The sequence below is a fragment of the Chlamydotis macqueenii genome, chromosome 2 (assembly GCF_036417535.1).
Source record: "Chlamydotis macqueenii isolate bChlMac1 chromosome 2, bChlMac1.mat, whole genome shotgun sequence".
Taxonomy (NCBI): Eukaryota; Metazoa; Chordata; class Aves; order Otidiformes; family Otididae; genus Chlamydotis; species Chlamydotis macqueenii.
The window spans coordinates 146999622-147018622 of NC_141557.1; the positions used below are offsets into that span (position 1 = coordinate 146999622).

General features: G+C 36.3%; 1 protein-coding gene across 4 annotated transcripts in view; it reads right to left on the minus strand.

The window, feature by feature from the left end:
* The window catches only part of CSMD3 (CUB and Sushi multiple domains 3), a 743929-nt gene that overhangs the window by 313519 nt on the left and 411409 nt on the right, over positions 1-19001 (minus strand). For all 4 annotated transcript variants that reach the window (XM_086741185.1, XM_086741184.1, XM_086741183.1 and 1 more), the window contains 3 exons: positions 14646-14784; positions 9379-9566; positions 7664-7852 (listed from right to left, as the gene is read on the minus strand). In XM_086741185.1, coding sequence (XP_086597311.1) covers positions 7664-7852; positions 9379-9566; positions 14646-14784 — 516 coding nt within the window. The remainder of the gene's footprint in view (positions 1-7663; positions 7853-9378; positions 9567-14645; positions 14785-19001) is intronic.

The following is a 19001-nucleotide window of genomic DNA, read 5'->3' on the forward strand; positions in this document are numbered from 1 at the left end:
CAGTAAGGTCAGCTTGCTGCAAGCGCAAATAATTGAAAACTTTGTTTTCAAAGGTGATAGGAAGAGAAAACACACATGTATAATTGATTGGTAAGAATGATTGGCTTTATATATAGTTTCAAGCATCATTGAGAAAGACTAATAACATATGTTAGTTCAGAAAGAACCACAGTGTAAAAAGAAGATAAACTTATTTATACATAGATGTGTTTGTGTGTATATAAATCCAAATACAAGTAAATATGTGCACAAACACTCAGAGGCTCCATTACATTCATTTGCTTAATTAACTCTAACTTCCAACTAAAAATCTAATTCTAGGTTAGAATCTAGGTGATTTTCATTTACTGTGCAATTTGATAATAGAAGGGAAATATAAATATAGTCTAAAATCATTGAAACAGTGACTTAGGATTTGAATCTTATACACTGTGCTTCATAGACCAAGAAACTACAGCATCTGTTTTCCCTAATTACAGAAGAGTTAATGTATCTTAAAATGGGATATAGTCAAGTAATAACAAGCAAATAACAATATGGACATCAGCTTCTGGAGAGAAACCTTGGACTTGAGTTATATTACACAAAAGACTAACTTAAAAGAAATTGGTGTAACCTAGACTATTCACTACATAAACCTCTATGTTTACCTTCCTGTTTAAATCTAAAATGGATCAAGACATGCTATCCATTTCTGATTCTGGCATCTACCACACTGAATATCTACAGCAGGTTTTTTAACAGTTGTATTTTAATATAAGTATTGGGTTTTGCTTAGAGATGATAGAAACATAAATTCATAGAATTGTATAGGTTGGAAAAGACCTTTAAGAACATCAAGTCCACCACTAAATCATGCCCCTAAGCACCACATCCACACACCTTTTAAATACTGCCAGGGATGGCAACTCAACCACTTCCCTGGGCAGTCTATTCCAATGCTTGATTACCGTTTCTGTGAAGAAATTTTTCCTAATATCTAATCTAAACCTCCCCCGGTGCAACTTGAGGTTGTTTTCTCTTGTTCTATCACTTGTTACTTGAGAGAAGAGAATGACACCCATCTCATTATAACCTCTTTTCAGGTAATTATGGAGAGCATAAGTTCTCCCCTCAGCCTACTTTTCTCCAGACTAAACAACACCAGTTCCCTCAGCTGCTCCTCACAAGGCTTGTGCTCCAGACCCTTCACCAGTTTCATTGTTTTTCTTTGGACACACTCCAGCACCTCAATGTGTTTCTTGTAGTGAGGGGCCCAAAACTGAACAAAATATTTGAGGTGTGGCCTCACCAGTCCCGAGTACAGAGGAACAATCATATCCCTAGTCCTGCTGGCCACACTGTTCCTGATACAAGCCAGGATTTACCTTGGCCTTCTTGGCCACCTGGACACACTGATGGCTAATATTTATTTGGCTATTGGCCGATACTCCCAGGTCCTTTTCTGCAAGGCAGCTTTCCAGCCACTCTTCCACAGGCCTTTAGCGTTGTAAAGGGTTGTTGTGACACTAGTGCAGTACCCAGCACTTAGCCTCATTAAATCTCACGCAATTGGCCTTGGCCCATCAATCGAGCCTTTCCAGAGCCTTTCTGCCCTCAAGTAGTTCAACACTCCTGCCCAGTTTGGTGTCATCTGCAAAATTACTGAAGGCACACTCGATCCCCTCATCCAGATCGTTGATAAAGATATTAAACAGATCTGTCCCCAGTACTGAGCCCTGGGGAAGACTGGCCACAAACTCCATTCACAAATCTTTGGGCTTGGCCATCCAGCCAGTTTTTAACCCAGTGAAAGGGTTGTGAAGCCATGAGCAGCCAGTTTCTCTAGGAGAATGCTGTGGGAAACAGTGTCAAAGGCTTTGCTAAAGTCCAGGTAGATAACATCCATAGCCTTTCCCTCATCCGCTAAGCATGTCACCTTGTCGTAGAAGGAGATCAGGTTAGTCAAGAAGGACCTGCCTTTCATAAACCCATGCTGACTGAGTCTGATCATCTGCTTGTCCTGTACAGGTCATGTGATGGCACTCAGGATGTTCTGCTCCATAACCTTCCCTGGCACTGAGGTCGAATTGACAGGCCTGCGGTTCCATGGATCCTCCTTCCAGCCCTTCTTGTAATTGAGCATCACATTTGCTAATCTCCATGCAACTGAGGCCTCCCTGGTTAGCCAGGACTGCTGGTACGTGATGGAAGGTGGTTTGATGAGCACTTCGGCCAGCTCCCTCAATACCCTTGGGTGGATCCTATCTGGCCCCATAGACTTGTGTGTGTGTCTAAGTGCTGTAGCCAGTCACTAATAATTTCCCCTTGGATTATGGGGGCTTAATTCTGCTCCCTATTCCTGTCTTTCAGCTCTGCCAGGGGGCTGGGTACCCTAAAAACAACTGGTCTTACTATTAAAGACTGAGGCAAAGAAGGAATTAAGTACCTCAGCCTTTTCCTCATCCTTTGTCATTATGTTTCCCCCTGCATCCAATAAAAGATGGAGATTCTTCTTAGCCCTCCTTTTGTGGTTAATATATTTATAGAAACATTTTTATTGTCTTTTATGGCAGTAGCCAAATTAAGTTCTAGTTGGGCTTTCACACTTGTAATTTTCTACCTGCATAACCTCATTATGTGCTTGTACTCCTCCTGAGTTGCCTGCCCCTTCTTCCGAAGGTCATAAACCCTCCTTTTTTTCCTGCCTTCCAGCCAAAGCTCTCTATTCAGCCAGGCCAGTCTCCTTCCCTGCTGGCTTGTTTTTCGGCTCATGGGGACGGCCTGCTTCTGTGCCTTTAAGATGTCCTTCTTAAGAATGTCCAGCTGTCCAGGACTCCTTTGCCTTTCAGGACTGCCTCCTAAGGGACTTTGTGAGCCAGGCTCCTAAAAAGGCCAAAGTCTGCCCTCTTGAAGTCCAAGGTGGCACTTCTGCTGACCTCCCTCCTTATTCTCCAAGAATCAAAAACTCTATCATTTCATGATTGCTGTGCCCAAAAGAGCCTCCAACCATCACATCACCCACAAGTCCTTCCCTATTTGCAAACCAAAGTCCAGCTGGGTGCCTTCCCTAGTTGGCTCCCTTACTAGCCGTGTTGGTGTTGGGAAGTTATCCTCTACACACTCCAGAAATCTCCTAGATTGTTTCCTCTCTGCTGTACTGTATTTCCAGCAGACATCTGTTAAGTTGAAGTCCACCACGAGAACAAGGGCTAGCGATCATGAGACTTCTCCCAGCTGCTTATAGAATATTTTGTCTACCTCTTCATCCTGTTTGGTGATCTATAACAGATTCCTATAATGATATCTGCCTTCTTGGCCTTCCCCATGATTCTTACCCATAAATACTCAACCCTATTGACACCATCATCAAGCTCTAGACAATCAAAACACTTCCCAACATACAGGGCTACCACACAGACTCTCCTTCCTTGCCTATCCCTTCTGAAGAGTTCATGGCCATCTATTGCAGCACTCTAGTTGTGTGAGTAATCCCATCATGTTTCCATGATGGCAAGTATATCAGAATTTTCCAGCTGCACAATGGCTTCCAGGTCCTCCCGTTTGTTGCCCATGCTGCATACATTGGTGTAGATGCCACCACCTATTGAAGGGAGCATATTGTTCCCGCCACCATTGGTCCTGACACCTTTCTGGGGGGAGAAGCCTTAATTGCTCATTGACCATTCTCAGTTGCTTCCATGATTTCTAACACACCAATAATCCTTGCGTCTTTGCTGCCACATGGATCTCCTAAGATGTCTCCTAAGATCTCTTAAGATGTCTTTACAGAAATGACATAACACCTCTTCCATATTTCCTGAATATGTTCCTCATGGTACTGCACAAGTCATATTTGCTAATTCATTTAGACATCTAGGTGTTTCCAATATAAACAGTAAATGTTTTTCATCTTGCTTGAACATTTTTTTTGTTATTTATTAATTTTCTTAAGTACATGAAGATCGATCCAGCTGAATGACAATATTTATTTTTAATTCAAAAAATGAATAAGACTTATTATGTATTATCATTCAATTTCATGTTATGATGAAGGAAATACAAAGCACTTTACACTCTTTAATAGGTATCCAACTTTTACACACATTTTCCTATTGTTTTTAATAGGATTAATACAATGCTTCGTATAGTGGGTAGAACTGTTTTCCAGCATATATTCAAAGCGTAATAGCGAGGTTCTATTTTAATATTCATAGAAAGGACATGATAAGACAAATTTTTGTCTTATTTGTTAAGCACTTGGAGGACATTACTGTCAAGAAATTCAGGGCTGTCCAGATAGATAGGTATGCAGTGAATCATATGTAGATGTTAAACAGGAATTGTGTAAATATAATACAAATAATATTTTCTAAGTAAAGTTCAAAATAATCTACTTAATCTCTTTTAAGTATTACTATTTTCTGAAGGCCTGTACATATTCTCATTTGAAAGAATGGTTGTTATTTATTTGTATGTTTATTTTCCTAGGTAATATGTCCCATGTTTATGGTATATAGACACATCTTGATGAACTATTCCAAAATAAATAAATGTACACAATAATATCAATCTTTTTCCTCTGGTCTGTGTGTTGATAAAAAAAAAAAAAAAGCTGTTTACCCATGAAGCAAGGAAGGAAAAAAAAGGGTAAAATTTTATGCCTTGATCAGTGGTGATCTCTTTTGAAAAGAAATAAAAAAGTATTTTGCCAAGACAGCTATCCAGAAATTGGTCATGTTTAACACTAAAGTATTTTAACAGTACCTTCCTAATAGTCTACAGACTAATTCATTTATTGAAAAGAGACTGATGGTTTGATAAAGCTCATAAGTTTTACTTTTCATTCTTTAAAGAAACCTTAATGTTATGATTGTATAAGTTATTTTAACAAAGTGGAGTTGCTGTAAAGCAATTAATGTACTGTATAAATTCAAGTAGCCTTCACCACAGTGAAAGAATGAAAGGTAATGGATGTAACTTGAAGATAGGAAGTTCATAGAATCATAAGAATCATAGAGTCATAGAATAGTTTGAGCTGGAAGGGACTTTTAAAGGTCATCTAGTTCAATTCCCCTGCAAGGAGCAGGGACATCTGAAACTATATTCTGCTACACAGAATACATACGTGCACTGATTAATAGTGTGCATGCTTTATCTATAGAGACACACATAACAATCAAAACTAAGGATATTACCTATGAAACATTTGAAATATGTATGACTTATACAACCTGTCATAATCACCTCCTCAGGCCATTCTTTAGGGAAGGAAACAGTTTGCTTGCTTGTTTTTAAACCTTCATTCTCAGTATTGTCTAAATGTTCATGTAGATAATGAAGTGTGACTTCCCTGATAAGGTTTTTGTGATGCTTATCTGTGTAACATCCAAACACCTCATGAAAAAAAACAGTTTAAACTCCTGCAAAGAACAGAATCACAGTCAATATGATCTTCTACTCTGATGAAGAATTGGTTCTAAGAAGTCTAAATTTTGTCCTTATCAACACTCTTCTCTTCCTCCAAAACACTTAAAATCATGAGTTGTCATGATCTGTCTGCACAATTATCATGGTCTGTCTGCATATCACTACATGATATAATTATCAACAACAAAAAAAGAGATGATATAATGACATAATTATCAAAAAGATAATTGATGATGATATAATTATCAAAAAGAACCATCAAGAAAGAGTACTGCTCCTCAGAAATTGTCAGACATATATATATATAATGAGCAAGAACAGTGACCAATGTATTTATTAGTGGCATGATTAAGAAAAACCCACACTCGCAGTTTATGCAAAGAACAGTCCATTTAGCAAATACCCTTTTTTTCCCTGGGGGTGCAAGGACTCTGGATCCTGTTTAAAAACATTCCACCAGAGAAGAAATTCAGCAATGAAATTAAAATGAGTTCAACCATGAATTGATTAAATTTACTAGAATAAATGTACTCAATCTTGCCTTTAGAGCATATTTATTCAATGGACAATTGCCATTTAGCAATGTGCTCTGAGGAAAAAAAAAATCTCATTTACTTAATGAAATACATGCTAGTTCAGCATGTTGAGGAAGAAATTTATCACAATGTGTAAGTTTATTTCACAGCAGACCACAGTACTCATAGGGAGTGTGTTAATACTGTTTGTTTTAGATGGTTATGGAATCATAGAAACATAGAATCATAGAATGGTTAGAGATGGAAGGGACCTTCAAAGGTCGTCTAGTCCAATCCCCCTGCAAGCAGCAGGGACAGCCCCAACCAGATCAGGTTGCTCACTTATCATCTAGTGCCTATCACTATAAGAAAACACATCTTATCAGCAAAATATAGTCCCCTTGACTTCAAGCTGTGGGAATTCTGCAATTCTGCATTACAAGAACCTGGCTGAGAAGCAGAATCCTTTAGGAAATGGGCTTTCTGAATTACCGAATGCCATTTTCAGTAAAGTTATTATTTATGCCCCTTTCTACCACCACAAATTTTTACTGAAATATCCAACCTATTGAAATAGAAAAACCCAAGCATTTGCTAAATAAATAAGCTGAAGGCCAAGAAAACCCCTACAATTTTTTTTAAAGAAAGAAATAGAGTGAAAATTAATATATTTCCATATGGGAAATCACACATGACTCAGGAAGCTTTTTCATTAGTCTTCATTCAATACAGCTTTTTCCTTCTTGTCCCAGCTTTTCCCAGCTTTTTCCGGGAAATACAGCTTTTCCCAGCTTGTGCTGGGAGACTAAGAACTTTTCTAGAAAAATATACTCTCAATCATCTGCATTATGTAGCTTATAAAGGTTCAGTAGATTTTTTTTTGTTAAATACTACTTCAGAAGTAAGTGGGTACCTTATTCCTTATAATATTTTTATCATCAGAAAAGTGTGTATCATGCTTAAATGAAAAAAAAATATTTTGAGAGGAAAATATCTCAAATACACAACTTATAAATATTACAATATATTTTCTTAATATTAAATATAATTTATATCATCCTAACTGGGAAAATGGATTAAAATGACCAATTCAGATAACAAGAGATGACGGAATATATTAAATAATTTTTTGAGTAGACTTTTTAAATGATGTGGTGGAGACTCCAAAATGTATGACATGTTACTTGATACCATTTTTTTTCTAGTTTAACAATCATATGCTTAATCATCAGGTATAATGTGGCCCTAATAAATTCCTACAGTGATTGAAGGGTATGAAGTTCTGTTAACAAGCTAGGAACACAGTGATCAACATGAAATGCGAGAATATGCAGTTTTTGAGTCAGGTATAAATAAACTGCATCTCATGTTTTGTATGTCAGCACATCTATGTCCATAGGTGGATACTCAAACACAAGTATTTGTAGCTTTTAATAAGTGCTTTACAAGCAGATATACATTAACCTTGCATGCCCTGGCAACCAGTTAGCTCACAGTGACACATATTCAGATAGACATATTTTCAATAATCTGCTGATTTAATGAATTATATATTATTCTCTACTTTTATTACTAAATACTTCATCACATGGAGGTATATAAGATTTATTTCCTCTAATTATTTTTTCCCTAAAAATAGAGGTTTTATAAGCTCCAACGTTTAACTCATTTTGATTAGCAATAGTTTGTCAAAATGTATATATTTTAAGGTACTCTGTATTTTATCCATTCATCCTTACCATCACAAGTTGGGAGCGGGTGACTCCACCAGTGATTTTTTTCACACAGCAAGGGCTCCTCATGACTCAGTCTATAACCTGGATCACAACTAAATGAGACAGTGGAACCTATAGAAAAGTCATGACCATAACGACGTCCATGCACTGGAATGCCAGGATCCAAGCAAGAGTAAGTATTGACAGTTACACCTAGATTTAAAAAAAAAAAAAAAAGAAAAAAATAAGGAGAAAAGAGTTACATAAACAACCTCTGGATTTTTTTTAAATTAATGTAAGTAATTTAATATGATGTGAGTGGGGGTGAAGGCTTCATTATCACACATTTTCAGTGAATTATTCTTGCACTGTTTCTCTGTGTTAACATTGTAAGATGTTGCAGGTAATGAATTGCATCCTGCACTGTTGCAGAGAAAAACATCACATAATTTACAGGATATTTAGTTTGATCTTAGCCTAGTAACATTAAGTGATTTTGTCCCTGATGCTGATGTTGAAAAGCTTTGATGACCACTCAAAATTTCCAGCTTTTATTTTTTCCTGATCAAATTTTATCCTAACTAAAATACTTTTTATTTCTTTTGATATTTATCCTTGACATATTTACATAGGTCAATTATTTTGATAAATAATTCTCATAATTAATATTATTTGACATGTGAGATATTGAGAAGATAAAGAATAGCAGAAAAAGGAATAAAGAGAAGTTGACTTGTGTCCTGGTTCCAGCTAGGATAGAGTTAATTTTCACCTAAGCTGGGAAAGGAACTGGAGCTGGTGGTACCTGTGGCTGGGGGACAGAGTTGGGATAGTTTACTAATAACAAATAGCTGGGATAGTTTACCAAAATTAGCCAAAGGGCTATTACATACCATGTGACGTTACTCAGTATTAAAAGTGGGGACTGTGCTAAGGGGAGACTCCTGCTGCTTGGGAGAGAGCTGGGCATCAGGATCAAATGTGAGCTATTGTACTGTAAATTATGTGCTTAAGTATTTTCTGTTATTAGGGGTTTTTTGGTTGGTTTGTTTTGTTTTGTTTTCCATCTCTGTTCTCCATCTCTGTTTTTGTTTTTTTTTCTGTTGTTCTCTTAAACTGTTTTTATCTCAACCCATGAGATAATTCATAAAGTATGAAATCTTACAGATACTTTCTGCAGTGTAGTTTATGTGACTATAATAATGGAAAAAGAATACTTCTATATGTTAGAACAAATCAGATATGCAGGTTTTTAGATCCATAAAAATCCATAATCAAGCAATTCCATAGCTTGATTTTCAGCTCATCAGTGTCAACTGTATTTCCCATTACCTTCAGTTAGAGCTACAGGTACATCAACTAGGACAATAATTCAGATACCTGTTTAGATTTCCATAATCTTCCTGATCTCATACAGTTTTACATATACACACAAATGTGTTGTATAAAATATAAGAATAATAAGACATAAAAGCAACATCCAGAAGATATTTGCTTCTTATTCCCATCTTCTGATTCTTAAAACATGGAGCAGTACAGCAATGACATTAAATTGTAAGTGAAATTACTGGTTATGCTTTTTCCAGTTTAACATCATTAAATATTTTTCAGTTTGAGAAATAACAGGAATTCATCAAAGATGACACCTGTGCACCTATATATATATATAAATATATATATATATATGACTAGGATAAGCATTGCTGGGAAATCAAATAATACAATTCAATATTACTTACTTTCATAGTGAATCTTGAATCCATTGTTAGAACGACTGTTGTCAGTTGTAAAGAGAAGATAAATGAAATTGCTACTGCTAAATAGGAATTGTGGGACCTGTGTACCATTATAAGATCCCAGAAGTGGAGACAATAAGTTTGGTCCATCATGAACTTCCAAAACATCATAATTTAGTTCTGTCTGAAATCTGGAATTCAGGAGACACATAGAGGCATAAATATAAGAAGCAGTTAAAATAAATTCAACAAACCCATACAAAGTAAGCCATATTTTAAAACTATGCTCCTTTCTTGATCATATTCTTTTTATTATTTCTCTATGTTATGTATTTTACAATATCAATGTAATAGTATTATGTATCCTTTATAATTATTACAACAATCAAACTTCAGGTTAGTACCTTAGTAAGATGACAAATAAGTTTAAACTACTTGAGCTGGTTTGTATTACAGAAAACAAAAGGAAGCACATAGTTTGTTAGCAAAGATTAATATTACTTGCACGTATTACTTAAAAGCACAAAATTATTTTTCTTTTTGGAAAAAATAAGTAAATTATATAGAGGATATGCTGATGCATTCTTTTATTATATCCATGCCATTTGGCACAAACATCGTCAAGGCATTTTATATTATCAAAGAATCATACTCTAAGCATCTGCCCTTAAAATTGCCTACAATCAGGGATAGAATTACTTAAGTCTGCTCTAAGACTCCAGTGGCTTTGTGCCAGTTGAGGCTCAGTCCAAAGTAGAGGCAGAAGTTATAGCAAAAAAAAAAAACAAAACAAAAAATCCTATTTAGAAAGCACTATAAAGCAAACTGCCTGTTTAGAGCCAGCATGTGTCCTGTCTCAGTCAAGGAAAAGCTGAGTGTGACAACGCTGCTGGGTATCTCCTTGCTTGTTTTGTTTTAGATAGTATCAGCAGTCTCAAACACCAGTTTGGTATTTTGGCAGTGGTTTCTCTCTTGCTGTGACGGACTTTACATCAATCATAGTGCTTTAATGGACTCTCTGATAGATTATTGAAAAATTCTTTCAGAATTAAACAATTAACAGCAGGATCCTACAAGGATCCTTCAGATAATCCTAATACTCTCTCTGATTGACTTAGATGCCTGATTTGTCTTTGTGAAATCCATTCAAGGAACTGCATGACTGATATCAGTGTACTGAACAACTCTATATTTCAGTGTTTATGTCCCCTGAGTCTGAGCCTGAACATCTAAAGGAGTCTGGTGAAAGACAATTAGCCAAATCAAACCTCTAAAAAGTGTGTTTGCTTTTATCCATGTCCTGCTCCTATGAAATACCATAGAAGAGAGTTCAGAAATAAAGTATTAGGAAGTAACAGAAATTAAGTAGGATAAGCCTAGAAGCAGGAGAACTGAAAATTTCTTGGTGTTTTGTTTTTTTTTTTTTCCTATTTCCCACATGAACAATGATACATTGCTAAAAAGCTATTAGGCAATAAGTTTCAATTTGGCGTACTTGTTTTTCCCACTAATCTATACAAAACAGAAGCAATCTTGGAAACAGATCATTTAGTCTTGCTCTGCTTTCTTAGTTCCTTTATCAAAAGCATACTTGAGACAGAAAGTGTAAAAAGGCATTGACCTCATAATTGCAAAGCAACTATCAGGCTAGTCAAGACATGCTGAAATTCAGTTGAGTCTCCAAAGACATAGCAGAAATCCTCTTATAGTTACTTGTTGCTCAAAGACTATATACAACATCACCAACAGTAGAAAAACAAGGAGATGAAAAAAATGAGTAAGCATAGAAGAAAAAAAAAAGTAAGGACAGTTTTTTAGTGAGAAGAGCTGAAAGAAATTTGAAGGGAGGATAAGGTACAATGCCTTTGCTTTGTTGTTTGGCTCAGAAAAGCAATCAATTTAAATTTAATTTATAAGGCTTATGCTTATAGCACTTTTTCCTTAAATATCTTTTGTCTTGATGATCAACTTATGTGATATATTTACATATCACCTGGTTATTCCCTGGTGTGAGAAAAAGGTAGAGATTTATAGGAAACTGAATAAAAAAAAAAAAGTTTGTGCTCATGTAAGGCCACTACAGTGTTCTTTTCTACTTAAGCAGTCACTATTCTTAAATTAACCTGGATGGCTTCATTGCCATGTGAGGTCTATTCTTATGGAGGACTCACAAAAATTCATTCAAGCACATAGGAGTGAAACAAACTTTAACACAGGATGTGACATACTTTTTCCTCTTATTTGAACTGATAAAGCTGCTTTAGTATTTACAACATGCATCTTCGCTTCTAAGAGACAGCCTGTCAACTCAATGCAGTGTCAAGATATGAGCAGAATATCCTTTTGCACAGTGTAAACTCATCATTCAAATGTGACTAGTAGTCCAATCAGTAGTTTGCCGATTAACATCCCTAGCATTTAAATACTCATAATTAGGCTTCATGATAAACACTTCATTACAATGAAGAATAGCACTTGCATTTCTCATTTCTGGCATTTCAATTCAGCCTAAAAAGCTACTAATTTGTAACAAAAATCCAACAGATTATCTATTGTATCTATGCCTGTACAACAGGAGTAAACTCTTTCAAGTATGCATGCAGGATCATAAAACAAAATATGAAAAATTTATTATGAAACCTCAGAAAGCAAAAAAAAAAGTTATTATTATTCGCTTTGTCTGTAGATCTCTGTCTTGTCACCTATATCTCTGGCTCCATGGCACAAGAACATTTAGGGTACAGTCATACAATGCAGTACCTTGCATATATTCAATGTCATAGGAGAGGAGCCGTAGGAATATAGGAAGATGGTAGACTGAAAGGAAATAAATTACTATGCCAGTGACAAACTGATGCAATGTTAAGGTGTCACTCCACAGGAAATGTATATTAATAAGAACTCTTCCCTTCCTCTTAGAAAATTCAAACAGAAAGGATATTAATGTTTTAAACATGTACTACAAATGTTGCACCGTGACTGAAAAACTAAAAATCTTTCAAATACCTACATATATTGTGGAAGTCTTAATATTTGCACCAAGAAAGGCTAGAAATGGTTTTTCTCTTTGCTTTTCAGGATAAAGGTGAAATGTAAAGAATTGGGCAAAATATTAGTTTCTTTTATTTAATTCATGTAGAAAAGACATTTGGCTATAGTATAAAAAGTGTATATTTCAACAAAATTAACCTTCTGTCTTAAAGTCTAGCTGAAGGTTTGCAGGCAGAAGGGGCAGAATAAGGACAGTCAGACTAGAATGAGTCTTTAAAAAGAAGCTAATGTATGAATGCTCAGAATGTAAATTTAAATTATGTGAAAAATAATGTCTAAGTAAAAAACCTAACATTAGTAGTTTATAAAATGTTTTCTTTCAGTACACTATAAAGATTTATTTCATTATTTGGTTTATGCAATAACTTCTTTAAATCCAAACATGTAATTATATATCTAAGTGCATTTCTATGAACATATATAGATGTATTTTACATGTACTCCTGCACAGAAACACATAAGTATACACACATCTATATGTAAGTAAAGCCTCTCTGGATTGCTTCATCTGAGCAATATGCATACCAGTTCAATTTATAGCAAACAACAAAAGTGTCAAAAATGAGCCACAATGGAAAAAAAGTGTCATAATGTCATATTGAGATTAGGTTATAAAGAGGATAGGAGCTTTCTCTGTGATCTAAAGAGACCACATCTTGTTATTATTGCTTTCACCTACAAGAGTAATAGAGGTTATGCAATTTTATGACAAGGCATTAATGCATTACAAACAAAAAGTGTACACAAGAGACTGTCAGATTTAATGAAACTGAGGTGCAAAGGAAGAAAATCCAGCTGGCATAGAACTTTGCAAATAAAAAGGCAATTTTTTTTTCACTTTGAAATGATTGTCCACATCAAATATGTAGTTGAAAATGAAATCCTAATTTAAAAATAAATTTGAAGATTTATTTTTCTTTTCAAAAATCTAAGTTAATGAAAGTTCCAAATGTTTTATTTTTAGTTTTGATTTACAAGACAATAAAGAAAACACATAATTTTCTTTTAATTTTGATCTAATATAAGTTTGATTAATTTCTGCAAGAAGGAGTTATTCACTTCTCTTTTGTATTTTAATTTGCAAAACTTTGGTAAAGTTTCAGTTTGAGGTGATGTATAGCACAGTGATTTTGAAAGACTAGCTTTCATTTGATGTTAAGGATAGGAAATATCTTTGAATTGTCCATATTACCCATCCTCTGATTGTCTATAATGCCATGTGAGCACTTTATTATTGTGTAAGCTATAGTACTAGAAAAATCTTATCAGAATGATATATTTTGCTAAAAGAAGATAATTTTCATACCTGGCCAAAACCATCTTTTGAATTGTATTAAAATGAAGTGATATATTCTCTTTCAAATTGAGTGTGGAGTAGTTAAACTATGCTGCATAAATAGCAACTAAAACGTACTTGCATGATATTTGTGTGCTATAACTTTGATCATTAAAGATCTGCTTTTCCTAGATCATAATCTAACTTTATTAATATTTACAATTTAAAAGAATCTAAAACATCCTTGAAAATATGTAGAACTTGTAGTATTTTTTTAAATTACATTTTCTGGTTTGCTTTCTCATAAAGAGCTTAAATGAAATGTCTACATCTTGCTACCATGAGAAATTTAAAGTCCTCAGCACATTTCAATCCTTGGAATCAGGAAGGGGCCTAAGTAACAGGCAGTAATGTAGGAAAAGAGGAATGCTGCAGTAATTTAGGGAAACGAATTTCATCCTGAGAGCATAAGTCCTTTCACAAAAACAGTTCAGTTGATTTGATAATTAAATATTAATGTTGGATAAAAATATGAATGCATTTCATTCAGTTTTCACAGCTGATTCATATTTTCAAGGTTGAAGATTTAATGGGTGTGAGAGAAAAAAAATATTTCACAAGTATAACTCATTATAGCAAAATGGTTATGAGCAAATGAAACATGCTAATCTTTAAAAACAGCAAAATATTTAACTGGACCAGACAAGCTTAAATATATGCAAGAGGTAGGAATTCCAAAAGCTTTTCAGTGCATCAAAGTAGAAATTACACTGAAGACAAAATTTATGCTCTGAAGGCACTAAGGTGTTTTGCAAAAGCCTACCTGATAATACAATTGCTTGATTTTAGAGATAGTGTAAATTAGTGTTATGACAGAGCTAATAAACTCCTGCTTCTGAGTAAAAACTGGAAAATATGAAATAAGAAAAACATTAGCCAAGACCTTTCAAATGTAATTTTGATAGAGTGTCCTGGTTCAGCTTCTATCACCCACTCACAGTTCAAGGAATCTTTATAATACCCTGGCCAGCCTGGAGAGAGGATTACTCCACTGGGAGATGAAAAGTGCCCACCACATGGAGCTAAAAATGAAACAAAGAGAAAGCTATAATAACATAGACTTACTGTATGTAATTCACAATTATCACTTTCAAAACAAGACATCTATAACAAACAAATTTTAAAAATCCAGTTGCAGGAATATGCAACAAGGCTTTGAAGCTGACAGACCCTGTATGTAAAGACAACTGAATTAAAACCTTAAAAAGATAAAATACACTGTTCAGTAAGTTCTGACAAAGCTTTTTATACTGTATTCTTACAGGTACAATCTATTTTTCTGTAATAAAGGACACAAAACATTGTGTTTAAAAACTGTCATAATTTGATCAGTCCTGTTTATATGTTCTATATGTGAGGCAAAGAAGAAAACAAGCAACATACATTTCAGAGCCTTACATAAGCAGGCAGAAGCAAAATTTATTGCTTCCACAAAATGTCAGCCATGAAGAAGTAGGTAGCACCTTTTGTGGACAGTACCAAATCATACAAAGCGAACAGTAAAATTGAACCATTTACATCACTCTCTTTTCCATTACCATCTGTTGTGTGGTACAGATGTGCACTGATGCAACCTGGATGAGAACAAAGATTTATTTGTCAAAGAGTTCTCAACAACACAGTATCAAATACTGGATATCCATTTTTCTAGACGAAGTCCTAATAAAACTACCCACTTTTCCCATGTTATAAATAAGAATTGAACTTAAGAGATCACTGGATTCTCCAGGTTCAGCTTAAGAAGGTTATCAAGCAATAGTCATATCTTATTATATCTCTGCATTGAGGAGGAGATAGTTTTCAGGGGACAATATGGCTTCACTAAAGGTAAATCATGCCTGACAAATTTGGTGGCCTTCTACAATGGGGTTACAGCATTGGTGGGTAAAGGAAGAGCAACTGACATCATGTCCCTGGTCCCTCAGATCATTCTATGAGTGTGTATGTGGGCAAAGATTTTTATTTTTGCTTACAGTTTTCTTCTACTGTTGAATAAATAGTTAGTAAAGCGCTGAAAGTGAGTTATACATTGTATGCATGGATTTTGCAACTATCTGAATGCAACAATTACTTGTAATTTATTTCTAAACACAAGCAAAAACTTTTTGGCCTGTTACCAAACACTCCAATATTCACTTCCAAAGCAAATAAGATCTGTCAGTAGACCTGAACATGATGAGAGATTAATGGATTGAAAGCTTTCCTGCAGAGAAGTGCTTGGAGATATTGATGGATGAAAAATGGGATATAAGCAATCAATGTGTGCTTGCAGCCCAGAATGCCAACTGTATCCTGGGCTGCATAAAAAAAAGCATGGCCAGTAGTTTAAGGGAAGTTATTTTTCCGCTCTGCCCTGGTCTTGTGAGAGCCCATTTCGAGTACTGCAATCAGCTATGGAGTCCTGAGCACAAGAAGGAAATGGACCTGCTAGGGAAGGTTAGGAGGGCCACAGAAATGATCAGACAGATGGAACACCTCTCCCATGAAGAAAAGCTGAGACAGTTGGGGTTGTTCAGTCTGGAGAAAAACAAGCTCCAGGGAGAACTTATTATGGCCTTTCAATATTTAAAAAGGGCTTACAAGAAAGAGAGAGACCTTTCAAAGCCTATAGCAATAGGACAACACAGTTTTAAACTGAAAAAGTGTAGATAAACATTCAATATAAGGAAGAAATTTTTTATGATGAGGGTGGTGAGACACCAGAACAGGTACCTGGTGAAGCTGTGTATGCCTCATCATTAGAAGTGTTCATTGTCAGGCTGGACAGGGCTTTGAGGAACCTGATATAGTTGAAGATGTCCTGCACATGGCAGGGGGATGGGACTAGATGATCTTTAAAAGTCCCTTCTAACCCAAACCATTCTGTGATCCTATGAGGACATAATGTTACTGCTGCAAAGATGGAGTCTTTTAGTAAATGTGTATTACTACTGTATGTAAATTTAATACAGACTTGATCCAGTTTCCAGTGAAGACAAGGGATAGCCTTAAACTGATTTCAAAATGAACTAGTCAGGGACTTTGTTTATTAAGGGGGGTGGGGGGTGGGGAAGATACATGATACACAGCTTTTGTGTTCACAGCCTCCTTGGGCAATCTATGCCCGTGCTTGGTCACCGTTAGAGTAAAAAAAAAAAAAGAAACATTTCCTGATGTTCAGATGGAACCTCCTGCATTTCAGGTTGTTCCCATTGCCTCTGGTCCTGTCACTGGACACCACTAAAATAGTCTGGCTCTGGCTCTGTTCTCTTTGCACCCACCCTTCAGGTATTAATATACATTGACAAGAGCCTGCTCTGAGCCTTCTATTCTCCAAAGCTAAACAGTCCCGCGTCTCTCAGACTTTCCTCACAGGAAACATGCTCCTATCCCTTAATCATTTTTGCAGCCCTTCATTGGACTCTCTCCTGTATGTCCATGTCTGCCTTGTACTGAGAAGCCCAGGACACTGCACAGAAACTCCAGGTGCGGCCTCACCAGCACTCAGGGTAGAGGTGAAAAATCGCCTCCCTCACTCTGCTGGCAATACTTTGCCTTATGCATCGCAGGATACTATCAGCCACCTTTGCTGCAAGGGCACATGTTTAACTTGGTGTCCACCAGGACCCCCAGGGCTCTTTCTGCAAAGTTACTTTCCAGCTGATGGGCCCCTACCATATATCAGTGCACAGCCTTATTCCTCCCCAAGTGTAGGACTTTGCACTTCCCCTTGTTAAACTTCATGAGGTTCCTTTTAGGCTATTTCTCCAGCCTGTTGAGGTCCCTCTGGCAGCACCACCCCCTGCCGCATCAGCCACTCCTCCCAGTTTGTTGCTGTAGCAAACTTGCTGAGAGTATACTCTGCCCAATATAACTTTTTATGTATTTAATTATCAGAAAATGTTTTGATTACTAGTGTCATGTGAGTAAACATTTAGCCAGAGAGCAGAAGCATCTTACTTCTCAGGAAAAGAAAACTGCACCATAAAGTTTCATAACACCACTGCTCCAGTGGTCATGCATACGAGGCTACACAATGAAAATAAATGAGCTACACTGTATATCACAAAGAAGCTGGAAAGGTCTTACTGTACTGCTGACATGCATGTGTCTGTACTGAAAGTAGTATGACGTATACAGCATTTCCCCCAAAGACATGGTTATTTCTTAAGTTTCTGTATTTTTTTCACCTAATACAAACTCAAAGCATTTTGGTTGCTCATTTTGACAAAGCTGCACAGTATATACCGTTGTGTATATTATTCTGGACCTCTCCATTACAAAAATAGATTAATTTTGCTTTCTTTAACACACTTTCAGATTGAAGATAATGAATAATACATTTATCTGAACTTCATTGTTCTCAGATTACCAATCTCCTATGTTAAAATGATGAACTGTTGTGAAGAGGTATTTTGTATTTTTGAGAACATAATAGCCTGTATTTCTCCTATTGGGTAGGAAGTAAGGGCTTCTAAAAGCTATACAAAGTTCAGAATTCAGTATGTTGCAAACATTTCGAAATATGCAGATTTAAACTGTCTTTTTCCTCACTGATGGTTTTTAAATAGTGTTTGTCACCTTTTACCTTAAAGCTCCTTTCTCATTCTACCTTCAGCAAACAGTAACAGTCAAACAATAAGGTATTTAAACTCATATTCACCTCAGTAGTCAGAAAGTTAACTCTCCAGCATTCATCATCTCTACATTTTATTGTATATAACCACTTACACATATTCATAATATATATGGAGCCTATAAGCTACAAAATATGTCAACAAGAACAATTGTTCTGTGCACCCTCAGCAAGTTCGCCGATGATACCAAGCTGTGTTGTGCCGTCGACACGCTGGAGGGGAGGGATGTCATCCAGAGGGATTTTGACAGGCTGGAGAGGTGGGCCCGTGCCAACCTCATGAAGTTCAACCAGGCCAAGTGCAAGGTCCTGCACCTGGGTCGTGGCAATCCCAGGCACAAATACAGGCTGGGCGGGGAATGGTTTGAGAGCAGCCCTGAGGAGAAGGACTTGGGAGTGCTGGTGGACGAGAAGCTCAACATGAGCCGGCAATGCACCCTTGCAGCCCAGAAGGCCAACCGCATCCTGGGCTGCATCAAGAGGAGCGTGGCCAGCAGGTGGAGGGAGGTGATTCTCCCCCTCTACTCTGCCCTGCTGAGACCCCACCTGGAGTACTGTGTCCAGTTCTGGAGCCCCCAAATAAGAAGGACATGGACCAGTTGGAGAAGGTCCAGAGAAGGGCCA